The sequence below is a fragment of the Typha angustifolia genome, chromosome 11 (genome assembly GCF_048772165.1).
Source record: "Typha angustifolia cultivar Huaian chromosome 11, ASM4877216v1, whole genome shotgun sequence".
Taxonomy (NCBI): domain Eukaryota; kingdom Viridiplantae; phylum Streptophyta; class Magnoliopsida; order Poales; family Typhaceae; genus Typha; species Typha angustifolia.
The window spans coordinates 14,331,233-14,352,454 of record NC_133249.1 but is presented as its reverse complement, the minus strand read 5'-3'; the positions used below and the strand labels follow the sequence as shown (position 1 = coordinate 14,352,454).

Here is a 21,222-nt window from a genome sequence, read left to right as displayed (position 1 = left end):
GAAAGGATTAGTTGAACAAATGATTATAATGGATGGAATTTGGTCCGTTTGAGTGTTATATAAGTTGCTTCAAATGAGAACCTCAATTTTTTTATGAAGATTTTACCAACCCTTGCAGGACATTTTCTTCCCTTCCTTTTGACTTGGTGATCACTTTATTATTGGATTTGTAACAAATAACTTTTGCATGAAAGAGACAAGTTGATGAGAGCCTCTCTAACCTAATTTTGAGTTTCTCGGCTAAGTTTCGATTAATCCTCCAGCACTGTTGGATTCAAGTCGGATTGGATTCAGATTAAATTTATAATTGTATAATTATTTTGAAATATTAAATATAAATATAAACTTTTGTTAAATAGATTATTTAGGTTACATATGTTATTCATGTATATATAAATTATTTAAGTTATATTTAAATTAATCTTGTTATTTATTAGGCCGTAAACATGTTAAAGTAGATTGAAATAATAAATACAAACATAACTTATTAATTAAAAAACATACACACCAACTCATTTGTGACCAAGTTAAACTCGTTTAAAACCTATCTACTTTGTGCCGGATTATTCGATCTGGGCCATAATGTACCACCCTTATGCACCATTGGGATATACTTGAGGTCTTAAGGCGTGTTTGGATAAAATTTTAGTAAAACCATCTAGTAATTAGTCATAACTTATTGGTATGCTTAGTAGTGTATTACCATAATCTGGTAACCTCTCCTTTTAGAGGAGGAATTATGATGAACCAAATTATAAGGGTTGTATAATTTCAGGAAAATAGAGATTCAATTTCTACCCTATTTTTTATTATTCAAATATACTATAAAGTGATAGGTTTTTATAAAAACCTCTCTTTGTTTTCTACTTCTCACTGATCACACACATCCAAGAAGAATAGTGCTCAGATGATCAAATTCCAACAATTGGGACACCATCAAATTGAACTTCTTACAACGAAAAGAAGGAAATAAACAAAATAAACCAAGGAGAGGAATAAATGTACACACTATATTCCTCAACGTTCCATTAGTTAACAGAGGAAGAAGAATCACAAGCTTTTGTTTATCACGCGACAGGATACTGAAAATCTAGTTCTAATTATGAACATTTCCAAGTGGTGTAGTTCTCGCAGTTGCAATCTGGATGCAACTCATGCAGCCATTCTCCCCTCCTTACTGCAGTAAGGTTATGTTCTTGTAGGCTTCTAGCCAAAACACTCATTATATTCACATAATCCTACTAGATGTGAAACCAAATAGTCAGAAAAGGGGATCACAATGGAGGTACCTGATAATATCCAGAACCATAGCAAGATTTAAAAGAAAGGGAAAAATAATCTATGAATAAATACAAGGTACTTGATAAAATACAGTACTATAGAATGATTCAGAGAGAGGGAAACAATGTACATATAAAACTTCATAAAGTATCTCATACTCCCTTAAGAGCATCATGATCTGTGTTGCTTTCAATACTATATGTAATATGTGTTTATACCACATTCTACATAGATACAAAAATGACAAACATTTCGGTATATAAGATTTTTTATTCAGAACCAAAAGTACATCAAATATTGCAATTAGAACAGGGCCTAGAACCTGAAAGGCCGATGGCAAACATTCACAATGATGAGTCTTCCGCTTTGCAGAAGAACTTTGTGCATACCCGAAGCATGCCATGCTCTGAAAAGAACCTCTTCATAATCTTTCTAATCTTTGCCCATACAAAGATGTGAATGAAGTGTATGGCTAACCCAAACATGTGAAGTGTATGGCTAACCCAATATCTAAAGTATTGTAAAGGGACTGGAGCAGGCTACCATGAGACAAAAGATCTTCTTTCTAAAGAGATCTGATTCGGAACTATTATATGTCCAAGGTCTAATATTGAAATCATTTCAGAGGTTTTCCCTTATTTTGTCCATGTCAACAAACAATTCGAAATACCTTGACTATTTCAGAACAGGTCTGAGTCAAATAGCAATAATTCAAAGCACTTCTTTGACTCTATCTAATGGATATGTAAAATACTGGATTTCCAATCCTAGCCGGTAAAGGAGAGAAATAAATACTTAATTTTAAAGTGAGTAAACAGAAGTCCATACTCGATCTCATAGATACATATAGAATTCTATGGAAATCTGTACTCGATGAAAGTCGTGTGGGAGGGATTCATATCTTTCAAGTCCACCCTACAATCTGGGGTCAAAAAGACAAAATAAGTGATTCGTTTTTAGCCTTTATAAAAAGAAAACTGATTCTTGACCTCTTTCACCCTTATGTCACGTTGAGGTACTCCAAAAGAAAAAACTGCAAAATTCGATCCAATTTATTGTAATCAATTAGTTACAATGTTAGTTAACCATATTATGAAACGCCAAAAAATAAAATCATTGGCTTATCAAATTATCTATCGAACCATGAAAAAGATTCAACAAAAGACAAAAACAAATCCATTATCTGTTTTACGTTAAGCAATACGTAAAGTAACGCCTGTTATACACCTGATATAACAGTAAAATCAAGACATGTAGGCGGATCGACTCATCAAGTTCCTATTGAAATAGGATCTACACAAGAAAATTAGTTGGTTATTAAGAGATGAAAGCGCCCGGGTATAAATATGGCTTAAAATTAAGTTCCTAATTAGTAGATGCTGTCAAAGGAAGTGGCGATGCCATACGCAAAAAGGAAGAGACTCATAGAATGGAAGAGTCAAATAGAGCTTTTGCACATTTTCATTAATCCATGAACAGGACCTATGTACACATAAATCCATGGATCCAAACATCTCGATCGGAAAAGAATCTAACGATGTCTTTATCAAATAATCAACTAAGCCCTCTTGGGGGCTTGCTTAAGAATAAGAAAGAGGATTCTTATGAAAATATCATGGAATAAGGCTTGATCCTATTCATAGGGATTCCATAAATATCCCATTCCAAAAATCGGAAGTCCGAAACAATTGGGACTTTTTTGAAGATTGGATGAAGTTACTAATTCATGATCAAGCATGTACAGAATGAAAACTTCATTCTCGATTCTACGAGAATTTTTATGAAAGTGTTTCATTTGCTTCTCTTCCATGAGAGTTTCATTTTACCATAATGAATCCTAATTTTTGGCCTAGTTCTTCTTCTAATGATCGATTCAACTTCTAATAAAAAAGATAGACCTTAGTTCTATTTCATCTCTTCAACAAGTTTAGTAATAAGCATACTATTGTTCCAATGGAGAGAAGAACTTATAATTAGCTTTTTGGGAAATTTCCAAACGAACAATTTCAACGAAATCATTCAATTTCTTATTTACTATAATCAACTTTATGTATTTCTCTATCCGTAGAGTACATTGAATGTACAGAAATGGCTATAACAGAGTTTGTTTCTGTTATTCATATTAACAACAACTCTAGGAGGAATGTTTTTATGTGGTGCTAACGATTTAATAACTATCTTTGTAGCTCTAGAATGTTTCAGTTTATGTTCCTACCTATTATCTGAATATACCAAGAGAGATCTACAGTCTAATGAAACTACTATGAAATATTTACTCATGGGTGGGGCAAACTCTTCTATTTTAGTTCATGGTTTGTCTTGGCTATATGGTTTATCTTGGGGAAATCAAGCTTCAAGAAATAGTGAATGGCCTTATCAATACACAAAGGTACTTGATAATGTCCAGAACCATAGCAAGATTTAAAGGAAAGAGAAAAATAATCTATGAATAAAAATAACGTACTTTATAAGATATAGTACTATAGAACGATTCAGAGAGAGGGAAATAATGTACACATAAGACTTCATAATGTTCGCATTCAAGACTCTCTCATACTCCCTTAAGAGCATCATGATTTGTGTTACTTTCAATACTATATGTAATATGTGTTTATACCACATTCTATATAGATACAAAAATGACAAACATTTTGGTATATAAGATTATATTCAGAACCGAAAGTACATCAAATATTGCAATTAGAACAGGGCCTATAACCTGAAAGGCTGATGGCAAGCATTCACAATGATGAGTCTTCTGTTTTGCAGTAGAAATTATTGGATTGCAGTTAAACCCCAAGCATGCCATGCTTTGAAAAGAACTTCTCCATAATTTTTCTAATATTTGTATGGGCACCTGAAAGCTTCTGTCTTCACACATAAAAAGCTTAAAATGCATGTCATCTTACAAACAAAGAAAAAAAGGAAAAGAAAAAAAGACATATTCTGACTTGAACATGCTATCACTTATGTGAGGTAATGAAAAGGACATCCAACAATGGAATCGCATAATGAGAACAAATCAGACTTCGAAAAGGGAGTCGTCCACTATTTTGATGATGATGCAAGTCCAGATGAAGCATACCAAAGGCAATGTCAAAATCCAGAATGCACACAACATAGAATATAAGAGAAGGACCACAAAGCTTGGAATCAGATTGAGAGCAAAGGAAAAAAAAAAAACTTAAAGTCAACTTATTAATGCCCTAAGAAACATCTTCCTACTCTTATCTCAAACACACATGAGATATCAACCTTGTGAAATATGTTGCCAAATCATGAAAAGTTATACCAGAACTTCTACAGTTAACACACTAGATTTAACTTTGACAACGGCAATACAATCTACTCTCTCTAATCAAATCACTAGCAGTCCAGTGGCTTGATGAACATCATTTCTGCTAACAAAGTATTATATCCAAACCAACAACAAAAGATATTTCGACTTAAGCTAGTATTGTTCCACTAGAAGGCAGTACCAGGCCCCATTTCAGTACATACATGAAAAACAATCCCAGTTAAGCAGCCATTGATTTATCCTCTGCAGAAAAGAGTTATCACAGAAGAGGAAACCTTTTAAAACCGATACATAGATGCGTCGTTGCATCCAATCCTAAAAGGGCCAAGAGGTACAAGGGGTATCAGATTAGATGACCAACAAGCAATACATACAAGAAAACCACTGTGTTTAACAATGTAAAAACCTTATCTTTTACCTGCGAATTAGAATGTAATTCCAAGATTAAGACATAAACACGAAAGCAAGATAGCTGAGATGTGCTGAATTAATCAAGTGAGAGTGTAGTGGTTCTACATATAGAATAAAATTATAAGCAAATTAAAATTATAACCAATCAAAAATCCAAATCAATTTAGCAAAAAGACAGAATCATTTTGCATGCACAAATCTACCTCTTTTCCCCAAAAGAAGCCTGAGAAATAGGAAGAACATGTGACTAACAAATAAAAGCTCGCCTAACATAGTTAAGCAGAGATAAAGCTTGAAACAAGAACTGCAATCTAGAATTAGTATGTCAGACCATGCATATTATAGCAAATAATATCGGAAAGACGAACTATTAATCAGCACTAGAATACTAGAATACCAAAATCCCTGCCCAAATCCCAACCTTTTCATCATCAAGTTAAAGAATTCCACTACTTCAATAACCTTTCTCAATAGGATCCACGAATCGGATACCAACTAGATGAAATCCTGCAGCACAACCAATGATGAGACCAGAAAAAAAAAAAACGGAGCGATCTTTCTGACGAACAAATTCGCGTTACCGGCTCCGATTCAGTTGGTGCAAGGCGGGATCCGACCCGATCGAAGACCGAACCGAAGCGTTCCCGACCTGCACCAAGCGAATCGGAGGCGGCGGCGACCAAACCCGAAACCGATCTCCGACGCCGTCTTAGGAGAAGAACCAGGAGAGAGAGAGAGAGAGAGAGAGAGAGAGAGAAGAAAAGAAGAATAGACAGACGGAGACGGAGACAGACAGCTCAATTGGGGTTGGATATGGGTTGGCTATTTATGTGATGAAAAGGAGGAGGAGATCATGACACGTGGCAAGAGAATCTAGAAAGGACCAAATGAAAGAGAGGGAGGGGGTTGTCCTCTTTGAGGATAGGATCAGATCAGACGGCCACTATTTACTTTTTCTTATCCTTCGAAGGTTAAAAAGGAAAGGAAAAAAAGAAGGGAAATATCTACCAAAGGGTTATGTTGGTATTATGGTATATATCTCTCCCATCTTTTAAAAGTATTATTTTCTAAATTAATTATGTTAATTAGGTCATGTTTAAAATTATAATCCCATAATAACCTTTATCATACTTTTGAGATGAAATAAGAAATAAAGTGACATTTGGTTTAACTCCTAAATATAATTAGCTAGTACTAGTTCAGAAAAATATAACATTAAGTTATGAAGTGTCATGATTATATTTAATTTAATATAAATAAGTAATAAACTGAGGAGATATTTTATACAATGACCAAAATTACTTTATGGTATATAGATGAGGAGAAAAGAGAGAGTAATTGACATAGTATTTGATTAAAATAATATTTTTTAAGAGTAAAATAGTAATTAGATTTTGTTAACAATATTGAATGGAATCTATATAAGTAGGTTGCCCTAAAATAGTTTTGAGATAGGATACTGTTTAGATACTAAACTAATTTAATGCTTAGTAAACTAACTCTTTATTAATATTTTTCGAATCACCATTAAAACAATGATAAGTATTCGAATACACGCCAACGTATTAATTATGCATACACGAGCATGCATCCTAAGCTAAAAGATTTAATGAACCCATTACTCATGGGATACAAGAAATTCAAAACACATCAATTGAATCTTAATTCTTAATAGTAACATCTTTAAGACATTTCATTCAAATAATATTCTCATTAGAAAAATTGAAAGAAAATAAAAATAAAAAATGCCCACTATTCTTTTGTCTTTGGGATACCGATAAACTTGCTTGCTATCTACCAGCATACGGCAACAAACGTTGAAACAAGACAATTCTTGAACCCATCCATCCATCCATCCATCCATCTTAATATCTTATGCACATCCTGGAGTAGTAGTAGTACACATGAGGATTGTCTCTTGCACTAAAGCTGCTTCCCATCACCTTGACTACTTCCTCAAAGGTGTCATCTTTCCTATGTTATGTTAGGCATGTGATACGAGAAAGGAGTCAGTCTAGTACTCATGAGCTCTGTTTTGGCCTTTCCAAGTGCTCTGCTCCTCCCCAGCCCACTTTGGGTGGTCAGATTAATACATAATATACTATTGATATCATCTAATCGATGGTGATCTATTATAGAGAAAAGAAAAGGACTTGACAAGGAACCCGAATAGGATGTGCATCCCTTAAAAGATAGGAATCAGAATAAAACTGAAAGTCTAATTTAAATACGCTTTAGGTCCAGCATAGTTCATTGAGTGCTTTCGCACATTCTTGTTTGCTCTTTTAAAGCATAAGGTGGAGGAGAAGACAGGTAGGGTCAAGAATATTTTATAAAACATAGAATGCAATTTATAAATATATATGTTAGGAGTCATCTAACAGCAGCCGAGGAAATAAAGAATAAATACACCTCATTTTACTTTGAAATGATTCTAAAGGTGCGAATACTAATTTAAATCAAAATTTAAAAATATTATATGTAAATTATCTTGGTGGGCAACTCAAAGGGAGAGGGAGGACTAGAAAAAGACTATACATTTAATGAGGTGGGCTCTCACCTCCATGATGGAGAGCACTACTATGACACCATGCGATTCCAACATATATAATAAAGCACGACTCCATGGGGGGATAAAAATAAAAATAAAAAAGAAATTCTAGCAAAGCAATCTTAAAGCTCACACTAACGAAAGATTTCTCGCACCTGGAAATCGCCCAAAGTGTTGTCGTCTTGCTACTTTCATGCGAACATCTCGTCAGAGGTTGGGAATTCCAATGCTTGCTTTATTCTTTGAATAGTATTAAGATGAGCACCAAATCTGCCCATGGTGCTGCATGGAACAATAATGTCAGTAAACAATCGAAAAGAGTAGCCTAATATAGCATAAACTGGAAGACCTGACAATTATAAAATAGATAGTGCTAGTTGTGCTGTTTCCTTGATGAGAACGATACAAGGAAGGGAAATCTTTGATCAATTCCCCACTTATTATACAAACCCACAGAAATATGCATATAATAGATAAAGTCCAGTAGGCGCCTAACCTTTTTGGATTACAAAAAGACAAGCCAGTCGTCCCACTTTGTAAGTGTAGCTTTTGAAAGCCAGATGACAAAAGCAAAGGCAAGGAATCAATCGATCAAATGCAAAGTATAAAGACATATCAAAGACTAACAAATCAAAGAGAAGAAAGGCAGTAAAGGCAAAATTCACACTTACAAAAATGATAATGCCCTGTTAGTCATTGAAGAATGTGATATGAAAATTATAGACAAAAAAGATAGGTGCTAATCACAGAAATCACTGTAAACATAGGGTGTTATTTGAGATTTCTCAAGCAAGCTAAAGCTTTACTAGTTCTATGAAACATAGAAAGGAAGTCTGTAGCTTTCATAGGGGAACAGATCAACAACTATTAATGTTCTTTCATTGCTTTCACAAGAGCAAGCATGGAAGAAAGGAGTAAACACAGTTGCTTCCAATATGTTTTTAGAACAAGTAGTTTCAAACTATTACTCATCTTCACTTGCAAAAAGCTCAACACATACAGATGCGATAATCAGGTATTGGATTAATATCTACAAACCCCAGAGACAAAGACTTAATCTCATGGCAGATCATGACATCCATATTGAGTACATGCCACCCATACATAACAGAGGGTAAACCATGATACATAAAAAATTAGGAGCAGACACCCATGTAATAAAGCACGCGAGACATTCTATACAAATATACTCTTGTAACCAACACCACGTCAACACCAAACCATGCCTTCTACTGCTCGTAGAGATATGACGCCTTGACAGCCTGAGATATGCATCCACTATCTTAAACCATTACCGAGTTGAGATCAGGGACCAGTTGGAGCGATGACTTTCCTCAATTACTATGCAGCAAGGACTATAATGACAATGAGTAGTACAACACCAAAAATCACCAGCAGCAAGCATATCTGTATAAGAAGTGACATCAATTGAGCAAAGAACAAATACCCAAACCAAATGACAAGAGTATCAAATGCCTGACCAAAACATACCAAAGATGACTTTGACTTTTGAGTTTTGGATGCCCTTGCAAGTTGAGCTTTTGCCTGTGCAGTTGCTGCGATAGAACTCTCAATATGCGAATCAATGTCATCTGGGGAAAAAAAATCAAACTGGATATTAACTTGAAGAACAAATAAACACAAGAATTGCAAACATCTATATCACATGTATATATTATGTACATAATACATAAAATTCGTGTATGAACGTGTGAGTATTCATATGTACACACCCAGACGGACCATATTCAAAACACTTTGTTACGACTTACCAATCATAGCTCCTTGATCGTGGACTAGCACAGCAAGGTCTTTAAAAATTTCATTAACCTCACTGATCTGGTGCTGAATATCTTGTATGCCTTGTTCTCTCTCCTCAATGATAGCCTCGTTAAAGACGATCTCATTATCCAGCGAGACTACCTCTTGTCTACCACACAAAGGAGCAAAAAATAAATAAAAAAGTAGTCCATATGGAGAAGATGAATACTTGTGTGGAGTGTGGAAACTGAACGACAGTTGTGAGTTGACCAAGAAGAAAATGGAAATAATTCACAGTAGTCAACCCTCAAAAAATATTATAGGCCATCATTATTTGAAATCTAATACAAACAAAGAACCTCTGAACCATGATAGATTCATAACACGATAGACATTATCTCATCCAATGAGGGAGATCATTTCAAATCAGATATGTTTCCCTATCAATGGAAGTCAGCAATTCAATACCAGCCAATATGCAGGTTAACTATTACATTAAGTTGCATGACTTTCAAACAATAATCAGATAATAAAAGCATAATAATTCTCAGATAAACAATTAAATCTTTGAAGTATGTTTCCTGGAAATCTGCGTAAGTAATAATAAAAGGGTTATCGACCTCAGGCTCACCTTCTAGATTCTTGAAGAAGTGACTGTTGTTCAGTAGACTTATCGGAATTATTTCCTACCTCACTTGCATTATAACTGCATGAACAAGATCAGGTTGTAGTATAATGTTCATATCAGCAAACAAAATATACAGGTAAATGCAACGACTACTACTAGAAGTCATAAGAGATGAATGGCAGTTCTATCTATGCATGTTAACAACATCTACCAGACTAACAAGGGAAGAGATTTTGATGCCATTGTTCATCAGGAAGTCTATAGATGTAGTGTTGTATCACAGAAAGCAGAATTGAGAAGGTTAAGAGAGCTTACTGCAAAATACTCATCTCAGGAAAAACATAAGACTCAGAATTGATCAAAAAGATCTAACTCAAAAGTTTCCTCTTTGGATGATCAAATGATTCAGCAAAGAGTCAATAAAGAAAACACTTAAAGAAGATATTGAAAGAGGTTAATCAGTTTTCTGGAAAAACATAATTTCGAAAAATGATCTTAAGTATTCACTTCTTCTTGAATAGAGCTCTACAAAATCATAAAAGAATGGTATTTAAATAAATCATCAGATTTTATCCAAAAAAGAAAAAAAAACCATCACAGATAAAATTTAGTGCTGTAGGTGTATAAAAAGCAAGAAAAATTCAGAGTTTTTTTATTTTCGGCTTTTTACTTCATATAGATTGATCATCCTATGAGAAGGTAACCAAGAAATGAAAAACATAAAGAAACCAACACGGAGACAAATTTCATTTTGCAAGCAAACCAAGAAAAACCATAAGTTCAAAGAAGACTCAAACTGCAAGACCTGAATCTTGCTTTTGTTTCAACTCTACCTGCTTGATTTGAAAAGAAAAATATTACAGATAAAAGTTTTAGTTCTACAAAATACAAATACATATGGAAATTAAAAAAAAATTCAAAAAGAAGAAGGAAAATAGTGGCTACCCAAATGCAACCAGATATCAAAAGAAACATATGAAAAGCTAATTGTAAGCAGAAAAGTAAGACAAGCAAGAATTACCACATAGCTTGTAGTTGACCATGCCAATTAGTAAAATACCTTGATGGAAGAACTGCTTGAGAGACAAAAGGGGCGTACGCAGTTTCTCTCTCCATCGCAAGCCGCTGAACTTTCTGGAACTCTTTCAGAATTGACTGGAAATCCTTCGCTAGCTTTGCATCAGCTATCTTTTTACTTGTCTGCAGTTATAAACTCATTTCTAAGCACAACGAAGAAATCACAATTCACGATTACCCAACAAGATAGAGTGCTTAGTTTATATAACATCATAGTAAAAGGCAGACTGAAAACTACAAATTCTGAACCCAATCGACAGAACTAGATGTGCCAAATAGTAGTGACACCTTTTCTACATTATTTGATTATCGTAAAGATTTTCCATGGCTGGCCAGCATTTGGGAATTGTCTCCCAGCTTAACTAATAAAGACCCATGTTTATTCCTTATGGAAAATTTGAAAACTTCAACGACGCTACTTCAATCTAATTGGACACTTTTTAGACCCTTTATACATTGGATCCCTTATCCTCAATCTTCAATGACAAATATTCTTCTTGGATTCATCATATGTTAAAGAGCTTAAAGCCATTTCTTTGCTTCCAGTTGCCATCAACTCTGGATAGCCTTCTTTTGACGCATATGGAGCTAACAAATCAGACTAATGCTTTCTCCCAATTCTAGAACCTTTTAAATTCATTTAAAAAAAATCCAACTCACAACAGTTGTGAACCATAAAGATATCAGAAATTGGGAAGGCAGAGACCTGAAGAACGGTAGAACAGCTTACAGTGGTTATGCCTGAAGATTCACCATACAAACAACAAAAAGAAGAGAACAAAAATGAATTTCGAACTTACACTGACTTCAGACTGATGATCTGCTTCACTAGCTTGCCTAAGTTTATCAGAAGTATCTTTTACTAGTTGTGCAATGTGTGCCCTTGTCTTATGCCTGAAAGCAAAGGACTTGAAATTAGGAATCAAGTGGTCTGAAATTACTGTAACATGGAAAAATCTATGAAATTTTTTCACAGAGGTGTTCAATGGAGTAGTCAAAGAGTTTTAACATGAAACTACATCCAAAAATCTAATATTTGAGTATTTTAGAAATGTACAGAACTGCACTGCTTAATTAGTTAAAAAATGACAAAAGAACTTATAAGAAGAATTAAAACGAACTTCCTAGGGCCATCAAGAACACAAAAAAAAAAAAAAACTTTTAAAGAAGATAAATCGACCAAAAAAGTTAATTTGAGAATGAAAGACTGTAATTTATGTAAATAAGTTTCACTCATAAATGAGTAGACACAGCGTGCTATAAAATTTACATTTTGAGTCACATTAAGAAAACCAAAGAGCATATGTAAAGTCAGACAAGTTAAGATAAATTTTGGTTTCAACATGTAATTAGATCATCATGTCAATTGATGATATTAGTTGCTACAGTTCATTATAGAAAAAGCCTGGCTCTTCTCCAGAATGTATCATATAAAAAAACAGTTCAACTTAGTTTAAACTTTAAACCACCTATAGAACTTATTGAGTACTAGGCCTTGTTTGATTCATGCATAAATTTTTTTAAAAGATAATTTTATATACATATCCTAAATATAAATTAGAAACATATGTAACTATACTCACAATTTATTGTTTTGTTGATTACCTTAGATAAATTTATGTTTGGTAAATAAACTGTAAATAATTATGTTAATTATTATATAAATCTTGCTTACAAAATGTGCATAACATCGCACCCTTCTACCTGTGATAAATTTTTTTGCATATCTTGTCACGACTTACTTTGTATAATGTTTGACCCAAGTATATATAAACATATAAGCTTATAAGAGTGTTTGGTTGCAAAATATATTTGACGGAAATCTAATTCGTGAATAAGTATTCTTTATGTACGGATCAAATGCCACCTAAATCTTTTCTCGACAAAATAGTTGGAGAATACGCTAAATGTTAGAAGCAACGACGAAGTTTCAACAGAAGACGGCTCATTGCAGATCAAAATATCAGAACGGATGCAAAAGCTAGACCAACATCCAGGACATACAAAAACATAGCATTCAAGCCCACGTAATAGACTAATTGATTGACAAAAATAACATCGGAAATTGACCAAAATGTGACAGCGTGGTCAATTTTGAGATCTAATAACATGAATAGGTTCAGAATATGCAGAATTGAAAGAATAACTAAGAAATCATACAGCCTCTCCCGGAGTTCTGGCGTGTCCTTGGGGGTGCCGAGGGTGTTGACGAGGCGGTGGAAGGTGGCGACGGTGGTGGTGATCTGGAAGACACCAGACGCCACCCCCTGCGACGCGTCCTGCCGCCCCTGTCGCAGCGGCGGGGCTCGCCCCGATTCCAGATCCTGGAAGCTCATCCTTCTTGCCGCCCCCTTTCGATCTCTCTACTGCGATTTGCGATCGATCGCAAGACGGAGAAGAGATTTAAAGAGGAAAAAGAGATAGAAGGGTTCAAATTATTGGAAACGGAAGGGAGGAGGGGGGGCCTAAGGAGGATTAGGGATTGGGCTGGCAAAGGAGGAAGAGACGAGAGAGTAAGGACCAACGAGAGGGGCCGAGAGAGAGAGAGAGAGGAAAAGAGGAAAAGAGGAGAGAAATTAAGAGGACCCGCGTTTTAAACTCAACAAACACGACCACGACGTGAACCGTGCATCTGACAACGAATAGCAGCTGTGCTTTCTTTTATCCTTAATCTATGCTGGATTTTACACCCTAATTTTGTATCTTATTATTGTTCTACCAGAACAAAGAAATGATAAGAAAATTTAATCAAAAACGCCCATTAACTATAGAGGTAAAAGGATAGGATCTTATGAATGAGTTTACTTTTTTGAAGGTCAAAATAAAATTTCAAAGTCAAATGAAGAATATTTCTTATCGGGCTTCTCAGGAAGCTCGAGAGCCCGCCGAGTGCCCAAAACCAGCTCGGTTAATGGGTATGCAATCCAGTAAGCCCAACCTAGAAGATCCGAATTAAATCTTAAATCATCTCCATTCATATCCACTAACTTCGCGTATCTTTTAATGGTTCGTGTCGAAATTTGCTTTGCAGGAAGCGGTAGTATCTTGTTTGTGGCGATCGTTTCTCCAGACAGATACTGACGCAATCCAAATGGCACGAGTTTTGACAAACCCATCTCCATCTCCTTTCTCCTGCCCATAGTCCAGTTACAGTGAATCCTACGCTCCTCTATTATTAACTCTTTCCGAGTACACTTCCACTGGTACTCTTTGGAAGCCATGCAGTCCCTTTGCCTTCGCCTTCCGGAGAACAGAGGATTGATGAGGTCTCCGGTCCCGACTCTGGCCCAAATCCATGGGAAGCTTGGATTTGTTCCTGGGAAGCCGCGGCGAGCGTCCTTGGTACCTATTTGCTCCATGTCTGGCCCGGAGACTGTGCACGTCGCTTCTTCCACCCGTGCTCTTTCTACTGCCGTAGCGAGTTCGGACTTCCGAGTGGATTCGCTTGAGGGGTCTTCTCTGGGAACGGCTATCTTGGAGGAGAGAATCGAAAAGGTGGGACCTTTCTCTCTTTCTTTGTTCATTTTATTGTTCTTTTAGTATCTTTCAATCAGTTGGCGTGGCGTGCAGGTGATCTATGGATGCCGGTTCTTCACGTTTCTTGGTATTATTGGGTCTCTGATGGGATCCATTCTCTGCTTCCTAAAGGTACTTTCTTTGACTTCAAGTCATTGATGTTAGAGTCGGTTCTTCTGGGGTTTATGACCTTTATGCAGTACTGTTGTTTGTCTTTTGGTCGCACTGAGAGCTAATGCTTATACAGAAGAAAGACTGAATAGTTGGAGAATTTAAAGTTTGCCTAGCTTTGCTTGATAATTGTACTTATTGTGGATGCAGTTCTCTACAAATGTTACCTACTTCCTTCTAATGCACAAAGGTTCAAATGTTGGAGGTTACTCCCGCATTTATGAGTTTAACCTGCTGATATAATAACATTCTTTTTTTCCTTTTCCTTTTTTTGAACGAATTGTTTGGAAGCTCTAGCTCTTGCTTCACATTTTGTTTTTCTAATCTAAAGATGCTTTTTTATTTGCTAACATATTCTAATGATTATTGAATTAGTGGACTTGCTGATTATTGATCAACTTCTACAAAAGCTAATATAGTTTGCGTGTTCAAGCTCAGAGGCTGAAATTTGCTTTCTTTCCATATAATGGCCGATTATCATGGCTAGAGACATTCTCAAAAATCTGCCAATGCACCTATTTGTTATAATCTTATTGCAGGTTCACTTGCAATGAGTTCAGGGTTCTATACTCAGATGCTGAAGTGGATCATTACTATAATTAGGAAGATTGATGAAGACATAAAAGATGACCATCAATATGTTCAAATTTTGGAAAGACTAATGAATAGAACTATTTTCAGTTGTTTATAGCTTTATATCTTCTCAGGGTCAAGTTGTTGATACACTTAATGAAGGTATTCCAACCATATGATATAGATTTCTGCAATATTAGTATTGAAATTCGTGACAAAAATCATGAGATACAACAAAAAGAAAGGCAAGTGATTTACTAGATTGGGAGAATCACCAGTCAAATTCATAGCGAGAAAGCACTACACATGTGAACTCTCTATATTTATGTCCAATCCAGACATATCAATACTACTTATTGACCCATTAACTTGTCTAGAGCCAGATGTACTAATTTGCAAAATAATCTCGTCTCTAATGGAATAATGGATCCATCCCTGAGAAAGGTAGATTACTTTTCGTCTATATAATAGTTACTTTCTCTGTTTTGTATGTATGATAATATTTTTAGTTAAATACCTTCTTTATTTTAATGCTTGTTATCAATTTCATTATATTTTAGGGTTCTAGAATCTGAATGTTAACATATGTAAATTTTAGTACTAACTTCGTTGTTCTGTGCTTTTGAAATTATTTGTTAATATATGTAAAAGCAGCAATAATGTTTCCAAGTAGATGAATTTTACAACTCACTCAGTAGCATCATACTATAACTTATACCTACTAATTGGTGCAGGGTTGTGTATACGTAGTGGATTCCTTCACTGAATACTTCCTGAGTAGTGGAAGAGTAATTCCAATGTTGATTGAAGCCATTGGTAAGATAATTTTTTTTTTCATTGCAAAACTAGTTAAAATCATGTGCAAGTAGAAGAAATTGTTCTTGATAATTGTAACCACCATGAAAATCGTGCAGATTTTTTGTGGTTATGTCTCTGTTTTCTCTGAGTGGCTTCGTAGTACACTGTTTTATTAGTACACTGGGATTTACATAATTATCCTGAACAATTTCAAGTGGAGCAGTTAGTTTTGGCCTCCATAAAATTTGTGTGTGTGCGCATGCGCGTGTGCGCACAAGTGTGCTTGTTTGTGCTCTCTCTCTCTCTCTCTCTCTCAGAATATTATAATTTATTTATATGTGTTTGTGTCAATATAATAATGAGTTTTAAATTTGGATTATGAGAAGGGACTGAGTCTCTAATTGCATGTCATACTAGTGATTTTGAATCAATTTTCTTGTGTGATACTTTGAACAAATAATGTGCACTCCCAAGTCATATTAACATAAGTGTTAATGTATTTGTATATCCCTAGATAGATAGGTAAATCTCCATGAATTAGATATATACATGCTGTCATGTTTCTTAGTAGATGTTCCCATGGTTAATGTATTTCATGACAACAAGTGCTATCTACTAGAGTTAGCATACATCTTCAAGAGAATGTTTCTCGTGAACATTCAGCTACAAGAGAATGCTTAACATTTATGAATTGATGTCTTGATTCTTACATATTATTCCTCATAGATAAACGTGTGTGTGATTTAGACCATATGCACTGCCTGCATATATGTACTAGTAGTCAGAAAAATGGCTACATCTGCCGAAGATGATCTGCAATTTGCGTATCAAAACCCTAGATTGACCATTGACTGTATATTTCTTCCAGATATTTATCTTATAGGAACTGTAATGCTCGTCTTTGGAATGGGTCTCTACGAGCTTTTCATCAGTAATCTCGACATAGTAAAGACATCATCCTATGGATCGAACCTGTTTGGCTTGTTCCAACTTCAGGTTCGCTTGTGCTTCTTTATAATATGCTGTCATTTATGAGAATCATTCTCTTACTTGATTTAAATCTTTTCTTGGCTGCTTTGATAGGAACGGCCAAAGTGGTTAAAGATACAGTCCGTCAACGAATTGAAGACAAAGCTGGGCCATGTCATTGTGATGGTTCTATTGGTTGGCTTGTTTGAGAAGAGCAAGAAGGCCACAATAAGTTCAGCCAGTGACCTGTTGTACTTTGCAGCTTCTATTCTCCTCTCTTCAGGTTGCCTTTATCTTTTGTCGAGGCTTCACACATCCAAAGGAGGAAAACATACCTGAGAATAGCTACTAATCTATGTGAATAAATAAAGAACCATATTAGCAGGCAAGCTATATGTAAATTAATAGTTACAGCATGAAATCAACTGATCTGAGTTCATTAAGCTATTTGATTGTCTTTTCAGATTTGAAAATGTTGGTATTATATCACTCTTGGTTTGCAGTTAGAGGTAGGAAAGGATAGTATTGCTCTTGCTTTTAAAATGATATAGATAAGTTGTTCTTGAAACTTGGGTGCTTCTGGCATGCTATTTCTACCATACTTCTGCCTTATCACATACCTGTACAAAAGAAATAAGCTAAGCTTTGTTTTGGGTATCGTTTCTCCTCATTTTTTGTGTACTTCTGCACTAACTTTTAAACAGGCTTGCAATTTTTTATAAGCTTCATAAAGTGACCTTTATATTGTTGTCACTTCTTTTTTATGTAGTTCCTTTAGATTGTTCTTTTGCTTTCTTGTTTATTTTCTTTTGTCTAAAGATGGTTTCAAGTGTGCAAATGAGCACTATAAACATTATTCTCCAGTTTCTTTAATTAATCCTCTTTGCTCTATCTAAAACTATAAAGATAGTGCTTAATAGAGAACTCATAATGTACAATCCACCAATATCTCTTAGTACATGTTCATCTTTAGATACAATGTTCTAAACAACCTCAATCATTGCTTTGCTTATTACCTTTATTAGAGTTGTTGATAAACATCCAGCATCTTGTCATCTTTTTAATTAAACTCACAAATTTCCCATTAAATTATTAACCTTAAGAGAACCTTGTGGAAGAGATTAAACCAATCAGGAGCTTATCTACAGCCATCTCTGTAGAAATTTGCTACAAAGATCAGTTAATCTTATCTAAACTTCCAACTGTTCCATCTGATGATCTTATCGATTAACACTAATTAAGAATTGAAAAAAAATTATTAACAAAAAAAAAAAGAGAAGAAGATGTGAATCACACAAAAGTAAGAGATCAAGTTCGAGTAGAGAAGTAAAAGTTTTAGCTCAATATATATCGCGAAGAGTTATTGATCAGATTCGCGGACGTACCTACGAGAAAACACTTATGATATTGGAACTATTGCCTTATTGAGCATCTTATCCCATTTTAAAATTGGTTTATTCTGCAGCAGCACATGTTAATCATAATTGAACGAGAGTTCCAAACCAACCAGAGGTTGGATTCCAAAACTAAAAAGAGTTCAAAGCCTCTTATGGGTCTTATACGACGTTTCTTGCTTTAATTTATTAAGTATCTCCCAATTGGAATATTGCCATATGATGGAAAAAAAAAATTGGAATATGGCCCCTTTGAATCTGCATCGCAGGAGACTTTTCTACTTGGGTTCATAGTAACCATTTGGAGTAAGTTTCTTGTCTCCCTTATTGCTCCTTTTGTCTCCCTTATTGCACCTTTTGTCTCCCTTATTGCTCCTTTTGATCCTCTGTGCTTGAGCATGAGCCGCAGAACATATGATCAAACAATTCTTCTTGTCGAAACCAAGAAACAAGCAAGTGCATGAAGGTAGAACTCCTAAATATTGTCAACTTGCATATTTCACTCACACTTAGTGATTGCTATTTAAGTTTTACAAGCAGAAAAATAACAAGTGGTGTAGCGTTAATGAGAGTAATAATGCACAAAGAGACCTTCCAGATTTGTTAGTTAAATGAATTATGAAAGCAGATAGGATAAGAATCGAAGAAATGAAATCCAAAAGATCTAAGAACTGCTGAAAGTATTGTGAAAGCTTAAAAAATGGAGTGAGAACTTGCAGTGGCAGAGAGTTTGATCAACACGAAAACTTGAACATATCTTTTGAGTGGATGAGAACAAATAACTGAAATTTTGTCTATGGAAAAATGAGGTGACAAAGCTATTAAAAACTGAGTACTAAGCATTCTTCATTGTTTTTGAATGATCAAGGCTTGTCAACTTGATGAAACAATTGCAATGATCAGTACCTTTATTATTATTTTTCTTATCAGTAAGCATATTGATACATTCCTGGACTGTTTAGAAACTTAACTATGCTTTCACTATTTTGTTTTGTAGAGACTTCATAATCCATATGTTTTACAGAGAGGAGAACAACAAACTTGCATGTTAGCTTTTCTTTGGTTCTTATTACTCGAAGAATATAAGCATCCCTTAAACTACCGATATTGGCAATTACTAGTTGTACTTATTTCCATTAGTTATCTTCGTTGAATGATTCCTTCCATTAACTTAAGCGAATCTTTGCCACTAGATATGTGTTGTGCCAGCTTATCAGTGACTCCTTACCGCCTTTGGGAACAAGAACAGCAAGAAGACGAGCACAAAGGAAAAAAAAACAAAGGAAATCCATTACTTGGCATGGCCTCATTGTGATCACATTGTAATCCTATCAAAAGCCATATATATTCTCTTGCACATCTCATTAGTCTTAGCAAAAATATTGGAGCTACTTCTGGTAATGCAACCTCAGATGTTTCCAAATAGATAGCTATGAGTGGAAAAGATACCAGATCTCTCATTAAATTATAACAAAGGGGAGATATCCAAAGCCTTGAAGGATCTTGCTTTCTTGTCATGATAGATAAACCAATGGTTGGGAATTGGACCCGCTCTTGCAATCACTTAGTAGTTATTCCTGAAAAGCCATCTGTAATATCAAACACTGACTCAACTTCTTGTATATAAGGCAGAGGACTTGGAGTTTTTTCTACCTGTGACTTCCTAAGCAACTCTTCCTATACTGTCATTCCCCTTGTCAACCTCATTTCCAAGTTACTTGTCATGGCATTTTCTTCCAAGAAATTTTCTCTAAGTGCATCTATATTCGTAGCTATTCTGCTCATGCAACTCTTATGCTTGGCTCAAGCAAGAAAGCTAGAAAGGCAGGCATCTATTGCCTCCAAGTGCCCTACCACTGACCTGAATCATCCTTGCACCCGAGAACACGCTTCGGTGCTCCATGGTGTGTACGTAAAGGAAGGTTTTCCACCGACGTCAAATGGACATAGCCCCAGTAATGGCCACAACGTACCTCCAAGCACGAGGACCTGATGATTTTCCTATTAATAAGTATTAATTCCTCAATCTATGATTTCCATTATTGTATCGCTTGCTTATTGTTTCCTTCGAGTTGAGGATGGCTTTTAGATAATCAAAGGTCGAATAGTAGGGCTCTTGTATGAAGTTATTCTATGTGTGCTTGAGAAGGAATGAGTGGTTTGCAACCCTCTCTCATGTAGTTTGTCTCCTATGTAAAAAGTACTATTTTTCTCGCTGTACTATTGCTTTCCAAGTCAATGGATCTTTAAAATGTTATGTTTGAATTATGATCTTAAACAGGCCTAGATAAGGATATCTAATTGCAGAGTCTGTCCTACAAGTGTGGAACAAATGAGTTGGACTTCTTACCTACCCAATCTCTGAATGTTATGGACACTGCCTTAACTCTGAAACGAGAATAGATCGTGTACACATGATACCAAGGAATGCCTATAACTCAAAAGTTGTTTATATTCTCCTCATAGAATTAGTTTGTGGGTACATCAATGATCTAATGGTGATGAAGGTTATTTGGATATGATCAACATACTATTACTTTTTCTTTTCTACCTCTGCACATATACATCTTTGTTATATAATAAAGTCGCCCAATTAGTCCCAGGTTATGTTAGTGCATGCCATTGTTGTGGAGTGCTACCTTTCTTTCTAAATTTTGACCTGCATCTCTTTGCCTAACAAAGATCTTTCCAATCTGAGACAGGTCATTCACTTGTGATTATTTACTTATATACTTGTGCTCCCGTTGATATTCTCCTTCTTTCTTTTTCCTTCGGATTTGCAATCTTTACTGTA

General features: G+C 35.2%; 2 protein-coding genes and 1 long non-coding RNA gene across 3 annotated transcripts; 1 reads left to right on the top strand and 2 right to left on the bottom strand.

Moving 5' to 3' along the window:
* Positions 1-972: 972 nt before the first annotated feature.
* On the bottom strand, positions 973-5,817 carry LOC140770050 (uncharacterized). The gene is made up of 2 exons (XR_012105991.1): positions 4,001-5,817; positions 973-1,289 (listed from the first exon to the last, which is right to left on the bottom strand). It is a non-coding gene; the product is annotated as an uncharacterized lncRNA (long non-coding RNA).
* A 2,639-nt stretch (positions 5,818-8,456) lies between these two features.
* On the bottom strand, positions 8,457-13,628 carry LOC140770089 (syntaxin-22-like). The gene is made up of 7 exons (XM_073111079.1): positions 13,168-13,628; positions 11,808-11,901; positions 10,991-11,130; positions 9,934-10,008; positions 9,314-9,471; positions 9,033-9,133; positions 8,457-8,948 (listed from the first exon to the last, which is right to left on the bottom strand). The coding sequence occupies exons 1-7, from the start codon at positions 13,341-13,343 to the stop codon at positions 8,883-8,885; spliced, it is 810 nt and encodes a 269-aa protein (XP_072967180.1). The 5' UTR covers positions 13,344-13,628; the 3' UTR covers positions 8,457-8,882.
* Positions 13,629-13,957: 329 nt separating this feature from the next.
* LOC140770090 (uncharacterized) lies at positions 13,958-17,602 on the top strand. The gene is made up of 5 exons (XM_073111080.1): positions 13,958-14,502; positions 14,578-14,655; positions 16,002-16,083; positions 16,934-17,061; positions 17,149-17,602. The coding sequence occupies exons 1-5, from the start codon at positions 14,227-14,229 to the stop codon at positions 17,371-17,373; spliced, it is 789 nt and encodes a 262-aa protein (XP_072967181.1). The 5' UTR covers positions 13,958-14,226; the 3' UTR covers positions 17,374-17,602.
* Positions 17,603-21,222: the final 3,620 nt, after the last annotated feature.

What these genes read in the sequence shown, in the direction of transcription:
- LOC140770089 (XM_073111079.1), bottom strand. Translation starts at nt 13,343, where the DNA reads ATGAGCTTCCAGGATCTGGAATCGGGGCGAGCCCCGCCGCTGCGACAG. An exon ending in CCAGAACTCCGGGAGAGGCT is followed by an intron (nt 11,902 to 13,167) that starts GTATGATTTCTT and finishes CTTTGCTTTCAG; the next exon opens with GCATAAGACAAGGGCACACA. An exon ending in AAAAGTCAAAGTCATCTTTG is followed by an intron (nt 8,949 to 9,032) that starts GTATGTTTTGGT and finishes CTTCTTATACAG; the next exon opens with ATATGCTTGCTGCTGGTGAT.
- LOC140770090 (XM_073111080.1), top strand. Translation starts at nt 14,227, where the DNA reads ATGCAGTCCCTTTGCCTTCGCCTTCCGGAGAACAGAGGATTGATGAGG. An exon ending in CCATTCTCTGCTTCCTAAAG is followed by an intron (nt 14,656 to 16,001) that starts GTACTTTCTTTG and finishes TAATTGGTGCAG; the next exon opens with GGTTGTGTATACGTAGTGGA. An exon ending in AATGTTGATTGAAGCCATTG is followed by an intron (nt 16,084 to 16,933) that starts GTAAGATAATTT and finishes TATTTCTTCCAG; the next exon opens with ATATTTATCTTATAGGAACT.